The 23,702-nt window shown below is 39.8% G+C and overlaps 1 protein-coding gene, 1 long non-coding RNA gene, 1 other non-coding gene and 1 pseudogene across 3 annotated transcripts; 3 read left to right on the forward strand and 1 right to left on the reverse strand.

Moving 5' to 3' along the window:
• Nucleotides 1-962: 962 nt before the first annotated feature.
• On the forward strand, nucleotides 963-2,921 carry LOC141640749 (protein FAR-RED IMPAIRED RESPONSE 1-like; annotated as a pseudogene).
• Nucleotides 2,922-6,908: 3,987 nt separating this feature from the next.
• On the reverse strand, nucleotides 6,909-7,015 carry LOC141644748 (small nucleolar RNA R71). The gene has a single exon (XR_012544357.1). It is a non-coding gene; the product is annotated as a small nucleolar RNA R71 (small nucleolar RNA).
• A 1,036-nt stretch (nucleotides 7,016-8,051) lies between these two features.
• Nucleotides 8,052-11,390, forward strand: LOC141640750 (uncharacterized). The gene is made up of 3 exons (XM_074449432.1): nucleotides 8,052-8,549; nucleotides 8,922-9,401; nucleotides 10,116-11,390. Exons 1-3 carry the CDS (start codon nucleotides 8,052-8,054, stop codon nucleotides 11,388-11,390), a joined length of 2,253 nt encoding a protein of 750 aa, XP_074305533.1.
• A 1,094-nt stretch (nucleotides 11,391-12,484) lies between these two features.
• Nucleotides 12,485-14,696, forward strand: LOC141629513 (uncharacterized). The gene is made up of 3 exons (XR_012537301.1): nucleotides 12,485-12,560; nucleotides 12,659-12,768; nucleotides 14,481-14,696. It is a non-coding gene; the product is annotated as an uncharacterized LOC141629513 (long non-coding RNA).
• Nucleotides 14,697-23,702: the final 9,006 nt, after the last annotated feature.

The raw sequence follows: 23,702 nt of genomic DNA on the forward strand, positions 1-23,702 counted from the left end.
GTAATTTGTATTTCTAATATGCAGCCGATCCGAACTTAGGGTAAGATTATTGGTAGTTTGGAGACAAGACTTTGGTAAGTCTTGAGACAAGACTCACTCAAGACTACCAATAATCTACCCTAGTCTTGATAGAGTCTTAACAAAGTTTTAAGTTGAGTCTTATAAATCCAAGACTCAACTTAAAACTTTGGATGAGTCTTGATCCCACCTTAAAGAAAAATTATCCAATGGGTGGACAACATGTGTCTTTTCTTTTTGTTAAAAAAATAAAGTGGAGTGGAAAAGTAGAGTTTGAGGTGAGTTTGACGGATAATGAATAAAGTCTTAGGTGAGTCTGACATGTGTCTGAACAATAAAGAAATAATAAAAGTTAGGCAGAGTGACTTGGGACTTGGAAGAGTCTATAGAGTGCAATCTCTCTCCAGTTCCTCCAAGAAACTGGAATGTCCAGTACCCATGTATGATGCTGCCATCTGTTAGATCTACTCTCCTTTTAGGATGTTTAGGAAAAACAAAGATGACCCCACTTCATTAAATTTGGCGGGAATACTAAACAAACTTTAGGGGTTAAAGGCTTAAAGCCGTTAGTTTACCTTATTATTTGACATAAAATAAAGTTTAATACAAGAATACTCATTGGTTATTACAAAAGGAAAATTTATCAAGCTCACCAAGGTATATTCTTAATTTGTTTTTCTTCATCCCTCATCCTGTATAGTTTTAGTGACAACTATTCTCATCTTTGTTTCGCCATCTTTAATAATTCCAACATCGTATGCTTCAAAATATATGTATTTCTCTTCCTATTTGCAGCCGATTATATATAATCCTGCATATTCATTGTAAAAAACAAAACCACAATCAGATTTAATTTCTGAAACTAAAAAATAAAATATTGTATGCTTGGGAAAGATAATCTTATACAATTCTTATAATTTCTTTTATTTTGCTTAGTTTGGGATATGGACAATACTGCAATCCCAGACATAACAACTTGGATGAATATAATCCATGATCAATCCATGAGTCATGGCAAAGAAACCCCTGGTGACGATACTTCAATAGTAGCAATGCAATTTGAAAATGAAAAACAAGATTATGAGTTTTACAATGAGTATGCAAGGAGAATTGGTTTCGGTATTCGTAGAGAGTATCAAAATTTAAGCAAAAAAGATGGAGTTTTGACTTCAAGAAGGTTTTCTTGTCACAAAGAGGGTCAACGTGGTGTCGATAAAAGGGACTACTTAACGAAAGATGGTAGAGCTGAAACAAGAACAGGATGTGAAGCTCATATGTCTATTTCTCTTGACCGCAAAGTTGGTAAGTACAAAGTATTTGATTTTATTGCTGAGCATAATCACCCACTTCAGCCGGCAAGTTATGTTCATATGATACGTTCACAGCGACAATTAACAGAGCTACAAGGGGAGGTAAAATGCCACAAACCATTCTGACCAATCAAGCTCAAGCTATGATAAATGTTATTCCCTCAATTATGCCGCAAACTTTTCATGGATTGTGCACTTGGCATATAAGAGAGAATGCATTGAGGCATGTGAATCATCTATATCACAATAATCCTGAATTTTCTCGTTATTTAGAGGCGTGTATTGACGTCTATGAGAAGGGGGAGGAATTCTTGCAGGCTTGGGATGCTCTACTTGTGCAATATGGTGTGCCTAATGAATCTTGGTTACATTCTATTTTTAAAGAGAAGGAAAAGTGGGCATGGGCATATGTTAATAAAACATTTACAGCAGGCATGTGCTCAACCCAGCTAAGTGAAAGTTTGAATTCTCATTTAAAAAGTCATTGAAAGTCGGATTTAAACATGGTATATTTCTTCACTCATTTTGAAAGGGTTGTCAATGAAAAGCGTTATAACGAATCAAAAGCAGAACATGACTCCATTCATAAGCTTCCAAGATTGAAAATGAAAAAAGCACCAATGTTAATACAAGTCGATAATCTTTACACACCAAAGATATTTGAAGAATTTCAAGAAGATTATGAAGAATTTTTAGGTGCTTACATAAAAGATCACAAAGACGACCAATTAATGCATGTCTATACGGTTGGAATATCAACGAGACTAAGGAGCGAACAGTGGCAAGCAATCCTTTGAAACAAACTGTTTATTGTGATTGTCGCAAGTTCGAGAGTCGTGGAATTCTTTGTAGTCATGCTTTAAAAGTGTTAGACATCATGAATATCATGTTGATCCCAGAACATTATATACTTTAGGGGTTGTTTGGTTACCCATTAAATAACACAGGAATTCCAATTCATGTGAATTGCAAAATGGGTAACTTGTTTGGTTACCCCAATTCACATGAAATACAATTACCTTGGAACTCTAATTCCTCCATAATGGAGGAAGTTGCTTACCTAGGTCCCCCTAGGTAAGTGGGAATGCCTACATGAATTACATTTCCTTTATGGAACCAAACAACTTTTTCTAATTCACATGAATTCTAAAATCATTTGATTTATCACTTCCTAGGCAATGCAACTTCCTACATGCAACCAAACGACCCCTTAAGAGATGGACAAGAGATGCAAGACGTGGACTCAGACATGGTGAAAATGAAAAGCCTACAGAATTAGATATGACAACTCATTTTACCAGTCGCTATAGAGAGTTATGTCCTCGTATTGGAAGTTTGGTAAACCGAGCATGTGAATCCCATGAAACCTACACTTTCATGTCCAAGGTTTGTGAGGAATCAATGAAAATTCTTGAACAAATGCTAGCTAAAAGACTATGTGTGGATGGAGAAGCTGCAAAGACTTGTCACGTTTCAATATCAATGACAAGTGAAGATGTCGAGAAAAGTTTAGATAACATAGATTGTAATACACCAAAGGGTATAAAGAAGAGGGAGTGCCCTTACAAAAAAAGTAGTCGACCAAAGACTTGATTAGAGAAAAGCAATTGGAAGGCAAATGCTAAACCGAGACAGAGGCGTACAAATTCTGCAGCAATTACGGTATTAGTTAATTTGTTTATTTACTTGTTTTGTGACAAAATGTTTAGCTTGATTTTTTGGTTAGCTAATGCACTTTAATCTTTATGCCAACCACCAACCGAGAGTATCCCAACACTCCAACCACAACCAATTGCATCGCCTACTGCCTATTGTGTGTTTCAAGCAACAGAGAACCTCAGTTTCACACAATTACTAACGGTAAGCAAAAAAAAAAAAAAAAAAAAAAAAAAAAAAAAAAACTCATATAATTCCATACAAACTAACATTCTAATTATGCAGGATTCATTGGGTATCAACTCAGAGTTATTTTCATGCAATACTCTCATGGGATCTCAAGACGATCAAAGTACGATATAATGGTGTTCGGCACCGATTGAGAAATTAAATAGTTAAAAACTTCAATAGTTCGTGTTTTTTTATGTATAAAGTTGATGCAGTAGAAGTATTTTGTTATAAAATTACATGCAGCGGAATAGAAGAAGACATACCTTGCCGGATTTCACCTCGGAGCAAAGCAATTGATCATGGTCTATTCATATCAAAACATTCTCAGAAGAAGTTGATCGATCAGTTATTATCTATCAATAGTTTTTGTTCTAGTTAATATTTCATGTTTTTAATCGTACGTGTTTATTTGATAATTTGTTTATGGAGATCAAGGGGAAAGATGGTGAATTTTTTTGGGGACGTGTTTTTTCACATACGGATTTTACTCTTTCACATACGACTTTTACAACACTACCCTTGTCATTTTCTGATCAATCCTACCCCCAATTAATTTTTTCCTCCCTTCCCTCATTTCCAATCACCACTTCTGTTCACCGTCTCCGATCAGTCACCGGCAAGCCTCACTTGAACAGACCTCCTCACCGCCCCTCATCACCACTGGTCAACATCACACCGGCCGACCACCACCATCTTACTCTTAGTTGATTTAGTGCAGCAGCGTCAATTATAGGGGTAAAAATGGCAGACATAACAATCATAAAGAACTCGACATCAAATGTATCAAACTCATAGCATCATAAGGGCAATCATTTACTCACCACTCACTGGTAAATCCCCTCTACAAAGAAGACCAAACAATTTATTAGAAATTATTACACTGAATATACCGTAATCCAAGACAATAATTGCAAAGAAGATGAAATGACCATAAACCAAAGCATCAAGTAAAATTCAATTTTGGTCAACGCACAACATTTCATTGCGTCTTGTATTGCTCACACTTTTCATCAGTGAAACTAATACCTTGCCTGGCAAAATAATCGTATGAACCCTAATTTTATCTTTTAACAAAGAAATAAGAGTTGTTAAAATAAATAAAACTCAACAAAGAACATTAATAATTGATAACAAATAAATTAGATTAGATTTTGCAAATGGTGATCCATTGTTCAAGTTCTTGGAGTAATTAGATTAGATTTTAGGGAAAAAGTTGAAATAGGAGTTAATTTGCTTAGGTTTTAGGTTAGAAGGGTAGTAGATGGATGATATAGGATTTATTTGCGCCGAATTTCCCTCTTTCTTTTACGTATTCCGACTCATGTCGAGTCGGTTTCGTGTGCCTTTCCTTGCATTTTGTGCCCAATCCCCGTACCTGTGATTTGGTGTATCCTCTTGCAGGAACCGAGTCGAGTATAGAGGAATTGGGGCAAGGAAGGCATTTCAATGCCTTTACATGAAAAAAAGGGAGATAAGGAGCTGAGGATAATCCTCTGCCGGCAGGCCGGCAGCCGGCCCACCGGTAGGGGATGGTGTTGTGAGGAGAAAAGGAAGAAAGCAAGCTAGGAGATGTTCTCTGCCGGCAGGCCGGCAGGGAACACAAGTCCAACACTCAGAATTTTTTGAAGAAGTTTTCGGCCAAGAATTTGAAGAACGCGTTGCCGGCATAGGTAGCCGGCAGCCGGGCAACCGGCAAGGAGCAACTTTACATGAAGAAATGGAAGAAAAAGTCAAGAAGGAGAATTCTCTGCCGGCAGGCTGGCAGCCGGCCCACCGGCAGGGAAGTACGCAACATCTATTTCTTCCCAGTTTTTGAAGAACTCGCTGCCGGCAGCCGGCCCGCTGGCACAGGGTTACGCAGCACACAAATGGGCTTTTTCTCTTTTCCTCCCTTAATCCATTGAAACACTATATATACCCCTCCCCTAATCAATTGTAAACACAACCCTAGACCTGGAAACTTTCCCTAATTATTGTAATCTTTCCTTAATCAAGCTTTAATCTTTCCATAATAATTATTAATTACTTAGTGAAATTAGTTAGTATTAGTGAGAATTTATTGTTTACACTTGGTTTTTGAGGATTGTATTGGGAGATTTTGGAGGATTTCCTTCATTTATTCAATCAAAGCAATCATCTTTACTTTTGTTGGTACATCTCTTTCCTTATTTACTTTGTTAATCAATTGTTTACATTTTGACTTGCCTTTTATAATTGTTAGAATTATTACTATGTCATCTCCTTTTGTTGTTTGCTCTTCTCCATTTATTTGCTTGAACAATTTAAACATGAGTGAGTAGTTACCCTTCTAGGGTTTAGGAGGAGTCTAAATGAGATTATTGGGCATGATAGTTTGATTATTTTGAGTCTTTGGTGTAGAATTTGTCTTTCTTAGCATTGCATGCAAGGTGTTTGATGAATTGTGTGAGTGAGAACTTGTACTTTTTGTCTTAGTTGCTTAATTCCTCCATTAAATGAGAGTTTGTGGTGGTCTTGTTGCATGCTTTAGAATGGGTAGTTGCTCAATGAGAGTTGGTAATCACCTATAGGATAATCAAGAGATTGAATCTCGTCCTAGGACAAACCTTCATCTTAGACTCTTTAAATCGACTTGTTTGCCCATAGATCATTTAGATAACCCCGAAAGCCCTAGCCTTTAAGCAATTGAACACATATTTCTATAATAATTTGTTTAGTTGCATCAAGTAGTTTAAATCAAACCTTTTTTCTTCATTTTTGATTAGACTAGACTCTTACTTAGACTAAGTAGAAACCCCCTCCATCCTTGTGGTTCGACCCCGATTTAAGCTTAAATAGGGTTAATTTTGTTGGTGGTAAGCGACTTGACCCTATCGTTAAAATATTACACATCAAATGGCGCCGTTGCCGGGGATGGCGTTAGGTTATACTTAGTTTTGCGTATAGTCTTTGCTTTAGCCTTATCTCAATTGTTAGTTTGTTTTAGTAGTTGTGTGTTCTTTGTAGAGTGTGTGATTTCTTGCCTTCCCCTAGTCTGTAAAAACACTAGGAGACTAACGGTTTGTTGAGTGCATGCCTAGAAGGAACCACCAAGCTCTTCTCTTCAACTCCGACCCCGAAAGGCTTTTTAGAACCTTGAGGACAAGGACCTTTGAGAGAGTTAGGAATAATTCCCCTCAAGCAAACTTTGACCAACCAAATTCACACATCCCACAAAATATTGATACCACAACCACAATTTAACCAAACCTCACAATTGAGACTCTACTAGAAAACCCCTTTCATAACTTCCCTATCCCAAATAACCCACCCCAATCACCACCCCCTCATATGCAAAATCCACCACCACAAATGGCTCTTAGAGATCATAACCGGCCCAACCATAATGATTCATGTAACCTTATTAATTTTGGCGCCTTGGCCCCAAACAACTTTGAAATGCATCCCGCCCAAGTCGGGTTGATTGAGAAGGATTTGTTCGGGGGACATATTGAAGAGGATGCCCATGCTCACCTCCGGAAGTTTAAAAGGAAGGTTTCAATGATGAAAAAGAATGGGGTGTCCGAGGACACCTTGAGAATGATGTTGTTTCCGTTTTCATTGACGGGCAAGGCGGACCGATGGTTGAACATTCACCCACCGGATACCTTTACTACATGGGATGCCTTGGCTAAAGCATTCATGGCCAAATATTACCCTTCATCAAAGACCGTGATGCTCCGTAATGAGATTCATACATTTCAACAAGAGGACGGAGAGTCTTTCGGTGAAGCTTGGGACCGTTATCAAGACTTGATAGCAAGTTGCCCCCACCATGGAATACCGGAATGGTACATCACTCAAACATTCTTTCAAACTTTGCGACCGAGGACTAAGGAGATGGTAAATGCCTCCGTAGGGGGAGGATTTGATCACTTGAATGATGAAGAGGGCACGACATTGATCAAGAAAATGGTAGATTCGGAGGCAGACTATGGTTCTAGAGGAAACCTGCTAAGAAGGAATGGGAAGTTTCCTAAGGAAAACTCCTCCAACTCCGAGACAAATGGCAAGCTCGACTTACTCACAAAACAATTTGAGAAGTTTCAAAGAAATCAAGTTCACCAAGCCGCGACCTCCCATGGGCCACCCATGGAGGAAGTGGTTCAAGTTTCAAGTTGTGAGCTTTGTGGAGGGAGTGGTCATACATATGATTTGTGTGCCAACAATTACAATGGTGTCTACGAAGAGAATGTTTAAGAGGTTAACGCTTTTCAAAGCTTTAACAACAATTCAAGACCCACAAGACCACCTTTCAACAACCCAAACGTCTACAATCCAAATACCAATTTCTACGACCCCGGTTTAAGGAACCACCCCAACTTTAGCTACAAAAGTATCAATGTTCAAAACCCACAACACCTTCAACCACAAGCCCCAAACAATCCACCCGATTTTGCTCAACAAAGGGGAATATTCCCCAACCCAAGAACTAGTCCCGGGAATCAAAATCAATGGTCAAACAACAATCAAAACCAAAATTATGGGAACCAACCACAAGGATGCCAAGATTTTGGTGGAAATAAAAACAACCAAGGGTTTTACCAAGGGAATCAAGTGAACCAAGCAAACCAAGGATTTGGGCAAGGGTATGCTCAAGGGTTTCAAGAACAAGGTCAAGGATCAAACTTCAACAACAATGGTCCTAGATCTAACTTCCAAGGGGGACAAAACAACAACCAAGGTTCCAATGCTTGGTATGACTGTGGGTTCCCTTTACCCATAGCCAACCAACCTTATCAAGAACCCCAAGGTGAGCTCTCTCAAGTTGAGCTTTTGAAGATGATAAAGAACATGCAACTTCAACATAGTCAAGAGATGGCAAATTTTGCTAAGGCAACCCAACAAGAACAAGCAAACTTGAGGGCTACCTTCCTTAAGGACATGAGAGAAATGGAATCAAGGATGGCTTCTCATGCTATGGCTAACCCTCAACGACCGCCTGGTGGTCTATTGGCCCAAGGACAAAGCTCCAAGGATGACTCAAATAGCCACCATGCTCATGCGGTAGTGCTAAGGAGCGGTGTAGAGCTTGAGGACACCTATAAGGACCTTGTTGTGGAAGTTGATGAAGATCCCAAGGGAAATAAGTTGGAAATGAATGGTGAAGAGGAAATCTCGCCCATTGAACCGATGGGGAAAGCTAGTGAAGACAATAAAGGGAAGAAAGCTTGTGAAGATTTGTCTAGAAGGGTAATTCAAGAGGACAAGGATGTTGATGGATATGTGGAAGACCTCCCTTATGAGGAGGAAGCTATTGAAGAAGCACCTTTGCAACACTCTAAAAAGGTAACAAAGAATTTGGCTCCTCCAAAGGTACCTTCCAATTCTCAACTTGTTCCAAAAATTCCTTACCCTTCAAGAGCCATAAAGAGTAGGGAAAACCTTAAGTATGCCAAGTTTTGTGATATGCTTGAGAAACTTGAGGTTACCCTACCCTTTACGGAGGTGATTATGAACATGCCAACCTACTAAAAATTTTTAAAAGATATTTTGACAAAGAAAAGAGTCTTGGGTGACCAATAAATAGTGGCTATGGAAGAGGCATGTAGTGCTCATATCCATAATAAAATGCCCACTAAGCTTGGTGACCCGAGAATCTTTTCAATCCCATGTGTTGTTGGTGGTGTTCCCATATCTAGAGCTCTTTGTGATTTGGGAGCAAGTGTGAGTGTTATTCTTTTAAAGGTTGCAAAGAAAATCGGCATTCAAAACCTTGCTCCCACTTCAATGACTCTCCAATTGGCGGATAGGTCCGTCAAGCACCCTATGAGGGTGCTTGAAGACATACCCGTTAAGGTTGGAAAACTTTTAATTCCCACCGATTTTGTTGTCCTTGATATTCCGGAGGATAGTCATACTCCCATCATCCTAAGTAGGCCATTTTTGGCTACCGGAGGAGTACTCATTGATGTGAAGAATGGGCGGCTAACCTTCCAAATTGAGGGCAACGACATCGAATTTAACCTACCGAATTTGATGAAAGGACCAAAGATGGAAAGGTTGAGCACTATTGAGTTGGTAGATGAGGTAGTACATGAGGTAGCCCGTGAAGAAGCGGAGATGGAAGAGGTTTTTAAAATCTCCTTGCATGATGAGGCTATGAAGGAAGATCATGAAGTTGATGAGGAACTAGTGAAGAAAGTGGAGGGTTTTCTCCCTCCAAAGGTACAACTCAAATCCCTACCTCCCTCACTCAAGTATTCTTTCCTTGATGAGGGGGAGGCTTACCCGGTGATCATTAATGCTAACCTAAGTGAATCCCAAGAAAAGAGGTTTTTGCAAATCTTGAAAACTCATAGAGGGGCACTTGGGTATAGCATTGATGACATCAAGGGCTTAAGCCCGAGTTTGTGCATGCATAGAATAGTTTTGGAAGAGGGGAGTCAACCCAAGGTTGACGGTCTTAGGCGGATAAACCTAAAAATGGTCGAGGTGGTAAAAAATGAAGTGTTGAAATTACTTGAGGCCGGGATTATATACCAAATAACCGATAGTAAATGGGTTAGTCCGGTTCACTTGGTACCAAAGAAAGGGGGGGCGGGGGTACAAATGGTTGAACAAGAGGATGGCACCACCCTACCTACTAGACCCATGACCGGGTGGCGCATGTGTATTGACTATAGGAAGCTCAATGCCGCCACCCTAAAAGACCATTTCCCGATTCCCTTCATAGACCAAATGCTAGAGAGGCTCGCGGGCCATGCATACTATTGCTTTCTAGACGGTTATTCCGGGTTCTTCCAATTTCCCATCCACCCGGATGACCAAGAGAAGACAACCTTCACTTGTCCAATAGGAGTCTATGCCTATCGTAGGATGCCATTCGGGCTTTGCAATGCGCCCGGCACCTTTCAAAGGTGCATGATGGCAATCTTTTAGGACTTTCTAGAGAAAAGCATGGAAGTTTTCATGGACGACTTTAGTGTCCATGGGGACTCGTTTGATCATGGTCTTGAGAACTTGACTAGTGTGTTGAAGAGATGTGAGGAGCACAACCTCGTCCTTAATTGGGAAAAATGTCATTTTATGGTAGAGGAAGGGGTTGTGCTCGGTCACGTTGTCTCTAGTAGGGGTATTGAGGTCGATGGTGCTAAAGTTGCCGTTATAGAGAACTTGTCACCTCCTTCCAATGTAAAGGGAGTGAGAAGTTTTCTAGGCCACGCCGGATTCTATAGGCGTTTCATCAAAGATTTTTCAAAGATAGCAAAACCATTGACCTCATTACTCCTCAAAGATGCCCCATTTGTGTTTGATGAATTTTGTCTTGAAGCTTTTCATAGGTTGAAGAGAGCATTGGTCACGGCCCCAATAATCCGGGCTCCGGGTTGGGGCCTTCCCTTTGAGATCATGTGTGACGCTTCGGACTTCGCGGTTGGTGCGGTACTTGGTCAAATGGTGGATAGGAAGAACCATGTGATATATTATACAAGTAAGACGCTTGATCAAACACAATGCGGGTATTCAACAACCGAGAAAGAAATGCTAGCAATTGTCCACGCCGTGGAAAATTTTAGGCAATACCTTGTTGGGTCTAAGGTGGTGGTTTATTCCGACCACACCGCCTTAAGACAATTGATGGTGAAGAAGGACGCTAAACCCCGACTTTTGAGATGGGTGCTACTCCTTCAAGAATTTGATCTAGAGATTAAGGACAAGCCGAGATCCGAAAACCTTGTGGCGGATCATCTTTCAAGGTTAACTAAAGAGTCCCGAGGGGACAAAGACGATGGGGTCCCTATTGATGAATGGTTATCCGACGATTCTATCCTTGCTATTACCCATTCCACCCCTTGGTATGCGGATATAGCCAATTTCTTGAGTTCTAGCTTTATCCCCGAAGAATTCGATAATCAAGCTAGGAAGAAGTTGAGATATGAATCAAAGAGATATGTTTGGGAGGACCCTTACCTATATAGAAGATGTAATGATGGTATTTACCGGAGATGTGTCTCTCAAGAAGAAGGTCGTGCAATTCTCCAAGCTTGCCATGCTACCACTTATGAGGGCACTTGTCCACATCTAGGACCCAAGCTCGGGTTCTTCATTGTGGCTTCTATTGACCCTCTTTATTCAAAGATGCATATGCCATGGTACACTCTTGTGATTCTTGTCAAAGAAGAGGTAACATTGGAAAGAGAGATGAGATGTCGTTGAACAACATCTTAGAAGTTGAGCATTTCGATGTGTGGGAGGTGGATTTCATGGGACCATTCCCATCTTCATTTGGCAACCAATATATATTAGTTGCGGTGGACTATGTGTCCAAGTGGATCGAAGCAATAGCCGCCCCTACCAATGACTCAAAGGTTATTTCCAAGCTCTTCAAAGACTATATTTCCCCCCGTTTTGGAGTACCCCGGGCCGTTATAAGTGATGGTGGCTCACATTTCATCAACCGAACCATTTATGCACTCCTCAAGAAGTACGGTGTCCGGCATAAGGTAGCTCTAGCTTACCATCTCCAAACAAACGGGCAAGTGGAAGTCTCCAATAGACAAATCAAGGCTATATTGGAGCGGGTTGTGAACAAGTCTAGGAAGGATTGGAGTGCCAAGCTCAACGATGTGTTGTGGGCTCTAAGAACCGCATACAAGACCCCAATTGGCACAACTCCTTACCGGTTGGTCTATTAAAACACTCCGTTAATTTGAACACCTTTATTATATTTTAAAAGTAATATTTTAATCTATTGGGCGCTTCTCCCTAGCAAAAGCTGGGCTTGATACCCGTGTAGTTCGCACCGGCCAAGGGCGTCTTACTCATCTTATTACTACATCTCCACCAAATAAAATTTATTTGATAAAATATAATCTTATTTTATTTTGAAGAAATGTAATTATTTTTGATAGTTTAGAAATGTTTAAAAGTGATTTAAACTATATTTAAACCTTTTCCTTTGATAAAATAGATTTCGGATAAAAGTCGTAAAATTGGGATTTTCCCATTTCTTACGGTCGTTGGGTAAACGAGTTTGGATATTGGGCATATGAGTACTTAATCTTTTAGTAAAATCGTGTTTAAGAACTTTAATATTCTCGGAAATCGCGTTCGACGGATATTTCTAATTACCGTCGAAGCGAACCCAAAACGTAAACAATTGACCACCCTCCCCTTGCCATTTGGACCGCCCAACCTCTCTCCTTTTGCCTCCTCTTTCAACTTTCATTTCCTCCATTCTCAATCTATCTCCTCCTTCTCTCAAACACCAAAAACCCACCAAAAATCCTCTTTACAATCCCTAAAACCACCATAAATCCTTCATTTCTCCACCAATTTGCATAAAACTTATATATTTGGAATCCTCTCTTCAATCCTCATCTACTAGTAAGCTTTATTTTCATTTCCCTCAATTTCGTTTCGGGTCTTATCTTTTTAGGGTTTCGAATTTCAGCTTAATAATTGTGTTTTTGTTGTTCTTATAGGTGAAGAATTTGAAGATGAGTTAGGTGACTCATATGTTGTTGAAGATGAAGAGTAATTTTGGGTTTTAGAAGCTTTTTCAAGTTATTACTTGTCTCTTTGCTAGCTTAAGGTAACTATTCCGAGTTACTCGACGATTTAATATCACATTAGTGTTGTTTATGATGTGTTGGATGCTTATGTGATTAATAACATGTTAACTTTAATTTTCACATGATTTGTTGTTGTTAAAGTTTGTTAAATATGTTGTTTTTCACATGTTTAAGTATTGAAACGAAATGGGTATTGTTGATTGTTGCTTGAGACGGTATTAAATTGACCTTGAAACGGATTTTGGTAGGAAAAAGGGGAAAGGGGCGGAAAAACTGCCCAAAATAGCCCGTAAAGAGGCGCGGTTCAGGCCCGGTTCATGGCCCGTTGTGCGGGTCGGGTCTTGGGTCTATTGTTTGATGTTTTGGGTCTTTTGTTTGCATATTTATGTATTTTGGTATTTTTGGCATGTGGGTAATTATTATTATGCGAGAATTTAATTGAATTGGATATTTTGTAAGTTGGAATATATTTCCTTATGTTAATAGTTTTTCACATGATATAAATTGGAAATGGCATGAGAATGATATTGTGATGAATTTTGTGATTTGGGCCAAAGTAGGCCAAGACTCTGAGCTGGGCCAGATTGACCGAACGAGTTTGGTCAAACTAGGTTTAAACCGGTCAGCCTCGATTTGATCGATGACCCGTCGCGGGACTCGGGTCGAGGGTTTGTCTTTGAGGAGAAATTAGTTGTTATTGTATGTTTTATGTTGATGCCTTGATATTTGTGATTATCATTTCACATGTTGGTTGTTGGATGCTGTGGATGCCTTATGCTTGAGTCTTATTGCCTCTTTGCCATTTTAGCTTGTTCTCATGGACTATGATACTGTTGGTTAGCTGGAATTTGGATTATTATTGATATTGGAGATATTGTTGGTTTGTCAGCTGAATATGCTCTTGCTTAGCCTTTCATATGCTAGGGTGTGTATGATCATTTGTGTGTGCAAGTTTGGACTCTTTGCCCCTCTTATGGTTAATTGGGTGTCCCACTTGTCTTGTGTGGCGTGGGCTAAAGTATTCAAGCTGGGACTAGGTCCTAGGTGAGTATTTCGGCCTTCATCTTAGATAGACCATTATAGTCTTTGACGAGTATATGTTCACCGCTTAATAGCCTTTGTGTCTTAGCTTGGTGGGTTTATATCCAAGTTAGGGTATGACTTCCTAACGTACTCTTAGAAGTATGTAGTCAGCTTAAGTACTAGCCAACCCTTTGGTGGACTCCTTAGGGGTACTCATGTGTTGTTATCATGGGTCTTGGATGCGGTAGTTTTCCGCATGTCGCTAGGTCTCAACGCAGTTTAGGACTAGGGTGTTTACCTTACCTCGTGGTATAGACTCGAGTTACAGAGTGACTATTGACTGTACTAAGAACTTATGCCTGTCTCTAGATATATTGTCCTTTCTTGTTTGATGATTCTATGAATCATAGAAGGTGAGATGCAAGCCGGCTATGGTTGATAGAGTTTGGATTCCTGGATGTTATGTGATTCACATGATAGTGTAGTATGAGTCGGTCTAGTATTCACATGCTACGACTATGTGTTGTTATATTGTTGTTCACATGATAAGCACGATTGTCTAGCATCTATATGCTAAGGCTATGTGTTATTCGTATTCATATTCTTATGTTTACATGTTATATTAATCATGACATTTCATGGCTGGGAGGACTCGGAGTTACTCCCCACTGACTGTGGCTTTCGTATTTGTATAAAACGCGATTGACAGGTAGGTGATGCATATATGGGGTACATGGACGAGCTAGCGAGCAAAGTAACCTTGGGACCTAGATTGACTTTATTTTATTGTGACCCTTAAACAATTTTTATGTCATATACTTTTTAGGGACATATGTCTCCCTTTTTCATATTTGGGTTGTATAACTTTGTTTCGCGACTTTAGCGATGTTTTATTTATGAGATTTACTTTAGACCTTGCATGTTTGACACCTTCCCATTTGGATATTTTTATGACAGGTTCAGGTTTCGTGTTCGGTTTTAAAAATTACAGGTTTTTACCCAAATGAACCTATTACAAACATATCTATGCAGTTTTTATCTAGAATTATGTGTTTACTTTTCCGCAATGAATGAGGGTGTCACAGTTGGTATCAGAGCATATTTGCTCCCGACGCATGTTTGTGCACCCCCAATATAAATAACTTGACCTTAAAATACTAAACTTGAGAGATGGGTAGGATGGGTAGACTTAGGACTTTATGTTGTAGTCTCTTTGTGATTGCTATTTATTAGGTGCTAATCAATGTTCTCTTTTACAAGATGGCTCCTATAAGGAACGTTGATAATGAAATCTTGCAAGCTCTTACTCAGATTCTTCAGAATCAGCAAAACCAACCTGCTCCTCCCCCTCCTCAGTTTTCAGAAGGTGATAGACCCGGTTCTTACACTTGGGTGGCAAGTCAATTGACTCGAAACAAGACTCAAACTTATGGTGGTGAAGTAGACTCGGTGGCACTCACCGAATGGTTTCGGGAATTGGAGAAGAGCTTTGCCTTGTATGATGTTCGTGAAGAGGACAAGGTGAAATTAGCTTCTCACTTCCTTGTGAAAGAAGCTGATAGATGGTGGACCATGACTAGTCCTACTTCCACGCTTGAGCCTGGTTTTGGTTGGGATCGCTTTAAGGATCTAGTTGAGACTAGGTTCTATCCAAAAGAGCTGAAACAACAAAGGCTTAAAGAGTTTATTAATTTGAAGCAACGAAGTCTTTCTGTCCAAGCCTTTACCGACAAGTTCAATGAACTTGCTCACTATGCTTCTAGACTTGTCAAAAATGAAGAAAAAAAGGCTTTCTTTTATCTTGACAAGCTTACTCCAAAGCTTAAGAGCTTGATCCGTAGGGATTCTACTTCCTTTGTCTCAATCTATGATGATGCATTATGGGCCGAGAGCTCTATTCGGGCTATTGATGAAGAGGCTCGTGCTTCTCGTACTTCCCTTGGCAAGAAGCCACTCTACTCCACTTATAGGCCTTATGTTGCTCCTTCTAGACCATTTGTGCCTACTTCTTCCCCCTCTTATCCTAACAAGAAGAGGTTTGTTCCGAGTGGACAAGCAAATCAAGGTGCTCGTGTTCTATCTCCTAGCAACGACAAAAATCCCAAGGGTCGTATGTGCTATCATTGTAAGAAGTCTTTGCATCCCGGAATTGGTTGCTTTGATAAGCAAATTGTGTGTTTCTCCCGCAACAAGCCTGGACACAAGGCTAATGAGTGTCCTGAGAAGAAGACTACTACTACTCCTGCTGTTCCTGAGAGGCCGAGAGGTCGCATCTTTGTGATGAGCCGTGCTAAGGCTGAGGCACACCCAGACATAGTCACTGGTACGTTCTTAATATTTGATGTCCCTTACTTGGTTTTATTTGATACTGGTGCTTCCTTGTTATTTATATCGATGAAATTCTCCGACAAGTTACCTCTTGAACCTTCACTTGGAGATAGTACATCAATATCTTTACCCTCCGGTGACATCTTCGCTTGTTCTTATTTTTATTCGGATGTCCCTATATCGATAGCGGAATCTATTTTCCCGGCTAATCTCCTTCGATTTCCCCTTGAGGAGTTTGATGTTATTTTGGGCATGGATTGGTTATCCACCTATCATGCTCGATTTGAATGTCGAGATCAAAAGATTGTTCTTAAAAGCCCTTTGGGTACTCGCGTATCTTATCAAGGGGTTAGAAAGCAAACAGGTGTGAAGTTGATCTCAGCTATGACAATGGTGAATGCTTTGAAGAAGGGTCATCAAGCATTACTATGTGTAGTGACTACTTCTAATTCTCCTTCTCTTCCTCCCTTGAAGGATGTTCCCATTGTTTGTGAATTTCCGGATGTATTTCCCGATGAATTACCCGAGATTCCTCCTGAAAGAGATGTTGAATTTTTCATTGACCTAGTTCCCGGAACCGGTCCTATTGCTAAAGCTCCTTATCGTATGGCACCTTCCGAATTGAAAGAGTTGAGAATTCAACTTGATGACTTGATTGAGAAAGGCTTTATTAGGCCTAGTGCTTCTCCTTGGGATTCCCCCGTCCTCTTTGTGAAGAAAAAGGATGGATCTATGCGACTTTGCATTGATTATCGTGAACTCAATTGTGTGACAATCAAGAACAAGTATCCTCTTCCACGAATTGATGATCTCTTTAACCAATTACGTGGTGCTTCTAATTTTTCCAAGATTGACCTCCGATCGGGTTATCATCAAATTCCGGTGCGTGAGTCCGATATCCCTAAGACTGCTTTCAGCACGAGATATGGTCATTTCGAATTTAAAGTGATGCCTTTCGGATTGACTAATGCTCCGGCTATCTTCATGGATCAAATGAATCGTACCTTTAGTGAGTACCTCGATAAGTGTGTGGTGGTGTTCATTGATGATATCTTGATTTTCTCAAAGAATGATGAAGAACATGCCCTACACCTCCGTATCATCTTAGACATTCTACATCGTCAAAAGTGGTATGCTAAGTTCTCAAAATGTGAATTTTGGTTGCATCAAGTAAATTTTCTTGGACATGTCATATCCAAAGATGGTGTTATGGTAGATCCTTCTAAGATTGAGGCCGTTGTTGATTGGAAGAGTCCGAAAAATGTGACTGAGATTCGAAGCTTTCTCGGTTTGGCGGGTTATTACCGTCGATTCGTGAAAGATTTCTCTAAGTTAGCTAGACCGATGACTCAATTGTTGAAGAAGGAGTCTAAGTATGTGTGGACCGATGAGTGTGAGAATGCCTTCTTAGAGTTGAAGACTAGGTTGACTACCGCTCCGGTGTTGACCTTACCTGAGAATGGTGTGGACTACGATGTTTATTGTGATGCTTCAAAGCATGGCCTAGGTTGTATCTTGATGCAAAACCGAAGGGTTATTGCTTATGCTTCTCGACAACTGAGGGTTCACGAGGTGAACTATCCGACTCATGATCTTGAATTAGCCACCGTGGTACATGCCTTGAAGACATGGAGGCATTACCTTATTGGAGTTCATTGCCGCATTTATACCGATCATAATAGTTTGAGGTGTATCTTTACCCAGAAAGAATTGAATATGAGGCAAAGAAGATGGCTAGAGTTGGTGAATGATTATGATGCCGAGTTGATTTATCATGAAGGGAAAGCAAATGTGGTGGCCGATGCTTTGAGTAGGAATACTAGTCACTCTTTGAGCACTATCCGTGTGTTACCTGATGAACTTACCACGGAAATTTAAAAGTCAGGGATAAGCCTTGTTGGGAAGGGCTTTGACTATCTTAGTGCCTTGAATGCAGAACCCGACTTTTACCGTGAGATCCGTACGTGCCTACCTGAGGATGCTACTTTCAAGTCCATTCAAGCAAAAATCCAACTTGGGCAAGCTAAGGATTGTGTGGTGGATAGTGATGGATACCTTCGTTACCAAGGTAGGATGTATGTTCCGAGAGTAGCCGAGTTGAGGAAGAAGATCCTTGATGAAGCTCACCTTTCTCCTTAATCTATTCATCCTGGTGGTGACAAGATGTATAAAGACTTGAGATTACAGTTTTGGTGGCCTAGGATGAAGATTGATGTCCTAGAGTATGTTAGCAAGTGTCTTACCTGTCAGAAAGTGAAGATTGAGCATCAGAAACCCGGGGGTTTGCTACAACCTTTGGATGTTCCCCTTTGGAAATGGGAGTCCATCTCCATGGACTTTGTGATGGCTTTACCTAAGACTGCTAGCGGAAAAGATGCGGTTTGGGTGGTTGTAGATCGATTGACCAAATGTGCTAGGTTTATACCTATCAAGGAGACATGGAGATTAGATGTCCTAGCTGGTGCCTACGTGAAGGAGATAGTACACTACCATGGAGTGCCTAAGGATATAGTTTCAGATCGTGACCCGAGATTCTTTCCCATTTCGGACGACCGCTTTGCAAGAAGCCATGGGTAGTAAGCTACTGATGAGTACCGCTTTTCATGCCGCTACAGATGGACAGACTGAGAGGACTATCCAGACTTTAGAGGACCTCCTCCGTGCTTGTGCTTTAGACTTCCACACTTCTTGGGAGAAGTGCTTACCTCTTGTCGAATTCTCCTACAACAATAGCTATCATACTTCTATCAAGATGTCACCTTACGAAGCTTTGTATGGTAGGAAGTGCCGTAGTCCGGTCTGTTGGGATCAAGTCCAATATGCTCATGTGTTGGGACCCGATTTGGTGACTGAGACCATCAATCAGGTTCAGATCATTCGAGAGCGTATGAAAACCGCTCAAGACCGACATAAATCTTATGCCGATGTCCGTAGTCGACCACTTTCCTTTGAGGTTGATGATCGAGTGTTCCTTAAGGTATCACCTATGAAAGGGGTGAAACGGTTTGGTGTAAAAGGAAAGCTGAGTCCCAAATACATTGGACCTTTCCGTGTGCTTGAGAAGATTGGCCCCGTTGCTTACCGTTTGGAGTTGCCCCCGAATTTGAGCAAGGTTCATGATGTCTTCCATGTATCTCAGTTGAGGAAGTACATTAGTGATCCGAGCCATATCATTCAAGAAGAAATCCCAGATTTGGAGCCTAACTTGACTTTGGAAGAAAGGCCAATCTGAATCCTCAAAAGAGCAAACAAGCAACTTAGAAACAAAGTTGTGCCCCTAGTTCGTATCCTTTGGCGTTGTGGAAATGTCGAAGAAGAAACTTGGGAGCCTGAATCTTCTATGTTAGCTAAATATCCCGAACTCTTCTCGTGATGTACTTTCCGTTCCTTTATCTAATCCTTGTGAGTTTTACCTATTCTTTCGAGTGTTCCTCTCCTTCTCTTAACTACTCTCCGTGTTAGTAGTCCTTGCTTAGTTGTTTAAAAGTCGTAGTTAGAGTTTGGTCATAGCTAATGGAGTTATTATCCTTTTTATAGAGTTTCGAACTAAAGTTTTTTGAAAATGTTTTAATGTTTTCCACTGGTTTTAACGTCAATGAGTGGTAAAGCTCGTTATTGGAGACGTCCGATAATTAGTTTTCTCATTTGTTGGTGTAAAAATATATATTTTTATGTCTTTTATCTGGAATGTTGATGTTCTTGAACGACCGAGGAGGATATTCCGTTCCATTGAAAAGACACTTATATTTCATACGTTCATATTTTGAAGATTTTGTTTACTGGATTTTAAAGAGATAGACCTACATATATACAATGTTCCTTCTTCTAAGTTTCGGGGACGAAACTTCTTAAAAGGAGGGATGATTGTAACGCCCCGTAAATTTGAAGACCTTTATTATATTTTAAAAGTAATATTTTAATCTATTTTAATTTTATATTAATTTATTTGAAATAAAATTTATTTGATAAAATATAATCTTATTTTATTTTGAAGAAATGTAATTATTTTTGATAGTTTAGAAATGTTTAAAAGTGATTTAAACTATATTTAAACCTTTTCCTTTGATAAAATAGATTTCGGATAAAAGTCGTAAAATTGGGATTTTCCCATTTCTTACGGTCGTTGGGTAAACGAGTTTGGATATTGGGCATATGAGTACTTAATCTTTTAGTAAAATCGTGTTTAAGAACTTTAATATTCTCAGAAATCGCGTTCGACGAATATTTCTAATTACCGTCGAAGCGAACCCAAAAAGTAAACAATTGACCACCCTCCCCTTGCCATTTGGACCGCCCAACCTCCCTCCTTTTGCCTCCTCTTTCAACTTTCATTTCCTCCATTCTCAATCTATCTCCTCCTTCTCTCAAACACCAAAAACCCACCAAAAATCCTCTTTACAATCTCTAAAACCACCATAAATCCTTCATTTCTCCACCAATTTGCATAAAACTTATATATTTGGAATCCTCTCTTCAATCCTCATCTACTAGTAAGCTTTATTTTCATTTCCCCCAATTTCGTTTCGAGTCTTATCTTTTTAGGGTTTCGAATTTAAGCTTAATAATTGTGTTTTTGTTGTTCTTATAAGTGAAGAATTTGAAGATGAGTTAGGTGACTCATATGTTGTTGAAGATGAAGAGTAATTTTGGGTTTTAGAAGCTTTCTCAAGTTATTACTTGTCTCTTTGCTAGCTTAAGGTAACTATTCCGAGTTACTCGACGATTTAATGTCACATTAGTGTTGTTTATGATGTGTTGGATGCTTATGTGATTAATAACATGTTAACTTTAATTTTCACATGAATTGTTGTTGTTAAAGTTTGTTAAATATGTTGTTTTTCACATGTTTAAGTATTGAAACGAAATGGGTATTGTTGATTGTTGCTTGAGACGGTATTAAATTGACCTTGAAACGGATTTTGGTAGGAAAAAGGGGAAAGGGGCGGAAAAACCGCCCAAAACAGCCCGTAAAGGGGCGCAGTTCAGGCCCGGTTCAGGCCGGTTCAGGCCCGGTTCATGGGCCGTTGTGCGGATAGGGTCTTGGGTCTATTGTTTGATGTTTTGGGTCTTTTGTTTGCATATTTATGTATTTTGGTATTTTTGGCATGTGGGTAATTATTATTATGCGAGAATTTAATTGAATTGGATATTTTGTAAGTTGGAATATATTTCCTTATGTTGATAGTTTTTCACATGATAGAAATTGGAAATGGCATGAGAATGATATTGTGATGAATTTTGTGATTTGGGCCAAAGTAGGCCAAGACTCTGAGCTGGGCCAGATTGACCGAACGAGTTTGGTCAAACTAGGTTTAAACCGGTCAGCCTCGATTTAACCGATGACCCGTCGCGGGACTCGGGTCGAGGGTTTGTCTTTGAGGAGAAATTGGTAGTTATTGGATGTTTTATGTTGATGCCTTGATATTTGTGATTATCATTTCACATGTTGGTTGTTGGATGCTTTGGATGCCTTATGCTTGAGTCTTATTGCCTCTTTGCCATTTTAGCTTATTCTCATGGACTATGGTACTGTTGGTTAGCTGGAATTTGGATTATTATTGATATTGGAGATATTGTTGGATTGTCAGCTGATTATGCTCTTGCGTCCTTTCATATGCTAGGGTGTGTATGATCATTTGTGTGTGCAAGTTTGGACTCTTTGCCCGTCTTATGGTTAATTGGGTGTCCCACTTGTCTTGTGTGGCGTGGGTTAAAGTATTCAAAGTGGGACTAGGTCCTAGGTGAGTATTTCGGCCTTCGTCATAGATAGGCCATTATAATCTTTGACGAGTATATGTTCACCGCTTAATAGCCTTTGTGTCTTAGCTTGGTGGGTTTATATTCAAGTTAGGGTATGACTTCCTGACGTACTCTTAGAAGTATGTAGTCAGCTTAAGTACTAGCCAACCCTTTGGTGGACTCCTTAGGGGTACTCATGTGTTGTTATCATGGGTCTTGGATGCGGTAATTTTCCGCATGTCGCTAGGTCTGCGCAGGTTTAGGATTAGGGTGTTTACCTTACCTCGTAGTATAGACTCGAGTTACAGAGTGACTATTGACTGTACTAAGAACTTATGCATGTCTTTAGATATATTGTCCTTTATTTTTTTATGATTCTATGAATCATAGAAGGTGAGATGCAAGCCGGCTATGGTTGATAGAGTTTGGATTCCTGGATGTTATGTGATTCACATGATAGTGTAGTATGAGTCAGTCTAGTATTCACATGCTACGACTATGTGTTGTTATATTGTTGTTCACATGATAAGCACGATTGTCTAGCATCTATATGCTAAGGCTATGTGTTATTCGTATTCGTATTCTTATGTTTACATGTTATATTAATCATGACATTTCGTGGCTGGGAGGACTCGGAGTTACTCCCCACTGACTGTGGCTTTCGTATTTGTATAAAATGCGATTGACAGGTAGGTGATGCATATATGGGGTACATGAACGAGCTAGCGAGCAAAGTAACCTTAGGACCTAGATTGACTTTATTTTATTGTGACCCTTAAACACTTTTTATGTCATATACTTTTTAGGGACATATGTCTCCCTTTTTCATATTTGTATAACTTTGTTTCGTGACTTTAGCGATGTTTTATTTATGAGATTTACTTTAGACCTTGCATGTTTGACACCTTCCTATTTGGAAATTTTTATGACAGGTTCAGGTTTCGTTTTCGGTTATAAAAATTACAGGTTTTTACCCAAATAAACCTATTACAAACATACCCATGCAGTTTTTATCTAGAATTATGTGTTTACTTTTCCGCAATGAATAAGGGTGTCACATTTATGGTAAGTCTTGCCACCTACCTCTCGAGTTGGAACACAAAGCAAGATAGGCACTCAAAGAGCTCAACTATGACTTAGATGCCGCGGGAAACAAGAGATTTCTTCAACTCAATGAACTTGACGAGTTGAGGATGGATGCCTATGAGAGCGCAAGAATTTACAAGGAAAGGATCAAGAAATGGCATGACTCGAAAATTACAAGAAAGGAGATTGTTGTGGGTGACAAGGTGCTACTTTTCAATTCCCGTTTTCAACTATTTCCCGGAAAGTTGAGGTCTATATGGTCGGGACCATTTGAAGTAGTCACCGTGTTTCCTTACGGTTCCTTTGAGTTGAAGAATGACAAGGGAGAATGTTTCAAGGTGAATGGTCATCGAGTTAAGTACTTCTATGAAGGTCTACCCATTGAGACCCGCAATGAATTTGATTTGGAAGACCCTCCATCCTTGGGGGATGATTAATATAAAAACTGAGCAAGCTTTGGTTTGGTGGAGTTCCTCAATAACCACCACGTGTAAATAGCATGCATGTAGATAGCATTTGAGATAGTTTTGATTAAATATTCTTGAAGAATTTAGATTGGAAGGTGGAACCCTTAGCCTTGCCCAAAACCCCGACATGAACCGTCGGTTTGAAAGATGAAAACTCGAGAAATGGGCAAGTATAGGAGTCGGGAATTGATTGTTGAGTCAATAGAGAAAAACAAGTTGAAAACGAGACTGTGTAACGCTCTGCCGGTGGACCGGCAGCCGGTGCCCTCCACCGGTAGCGAGTTGAAATTTTTTGATGGAAATTTGAAGGA

This window comes from Silene latifolia, chromosome 2 (genome assembly GCF_048544455.1).
Source record: "Silene latifolia isolate original U9 population chromosome 2, ASM4854445v1, whole genome shotgun sequence".
Taxonomy (NCBI): Eukaryota; Viridiplantae; Streptophyta; class Magnoliopsida; order Caryophyllales; family Caryophyllaceae; genus Silene; species Silene latifolia.

Excerpts from the sequence above, each read along its gene's own strand:
- LOC141640750 (XM_074449432.1), top strand. The coding sequence starts at position 8,052 with ATGGCAAATTTTGCTAAGGCAACCCAACAAGAACAAGCAAACTTGAGG. Across the intron at positions 8,550-8,921 it reads AGAATTTGGCTCCTCCAAAG|GTTGCAAAGAAAATCGGCAT; the intron begins GTACCTTCCAAT and ends ATTCTTTTAAAG. Across the intron at positions 9,402-10,115 it reads AGGGTTTTCTCCCTCCAAAG|GACTTTCTAGAGAAAAGCAT; the intron begins GTACAACTCAAA and ends GCAATCTTTTAG.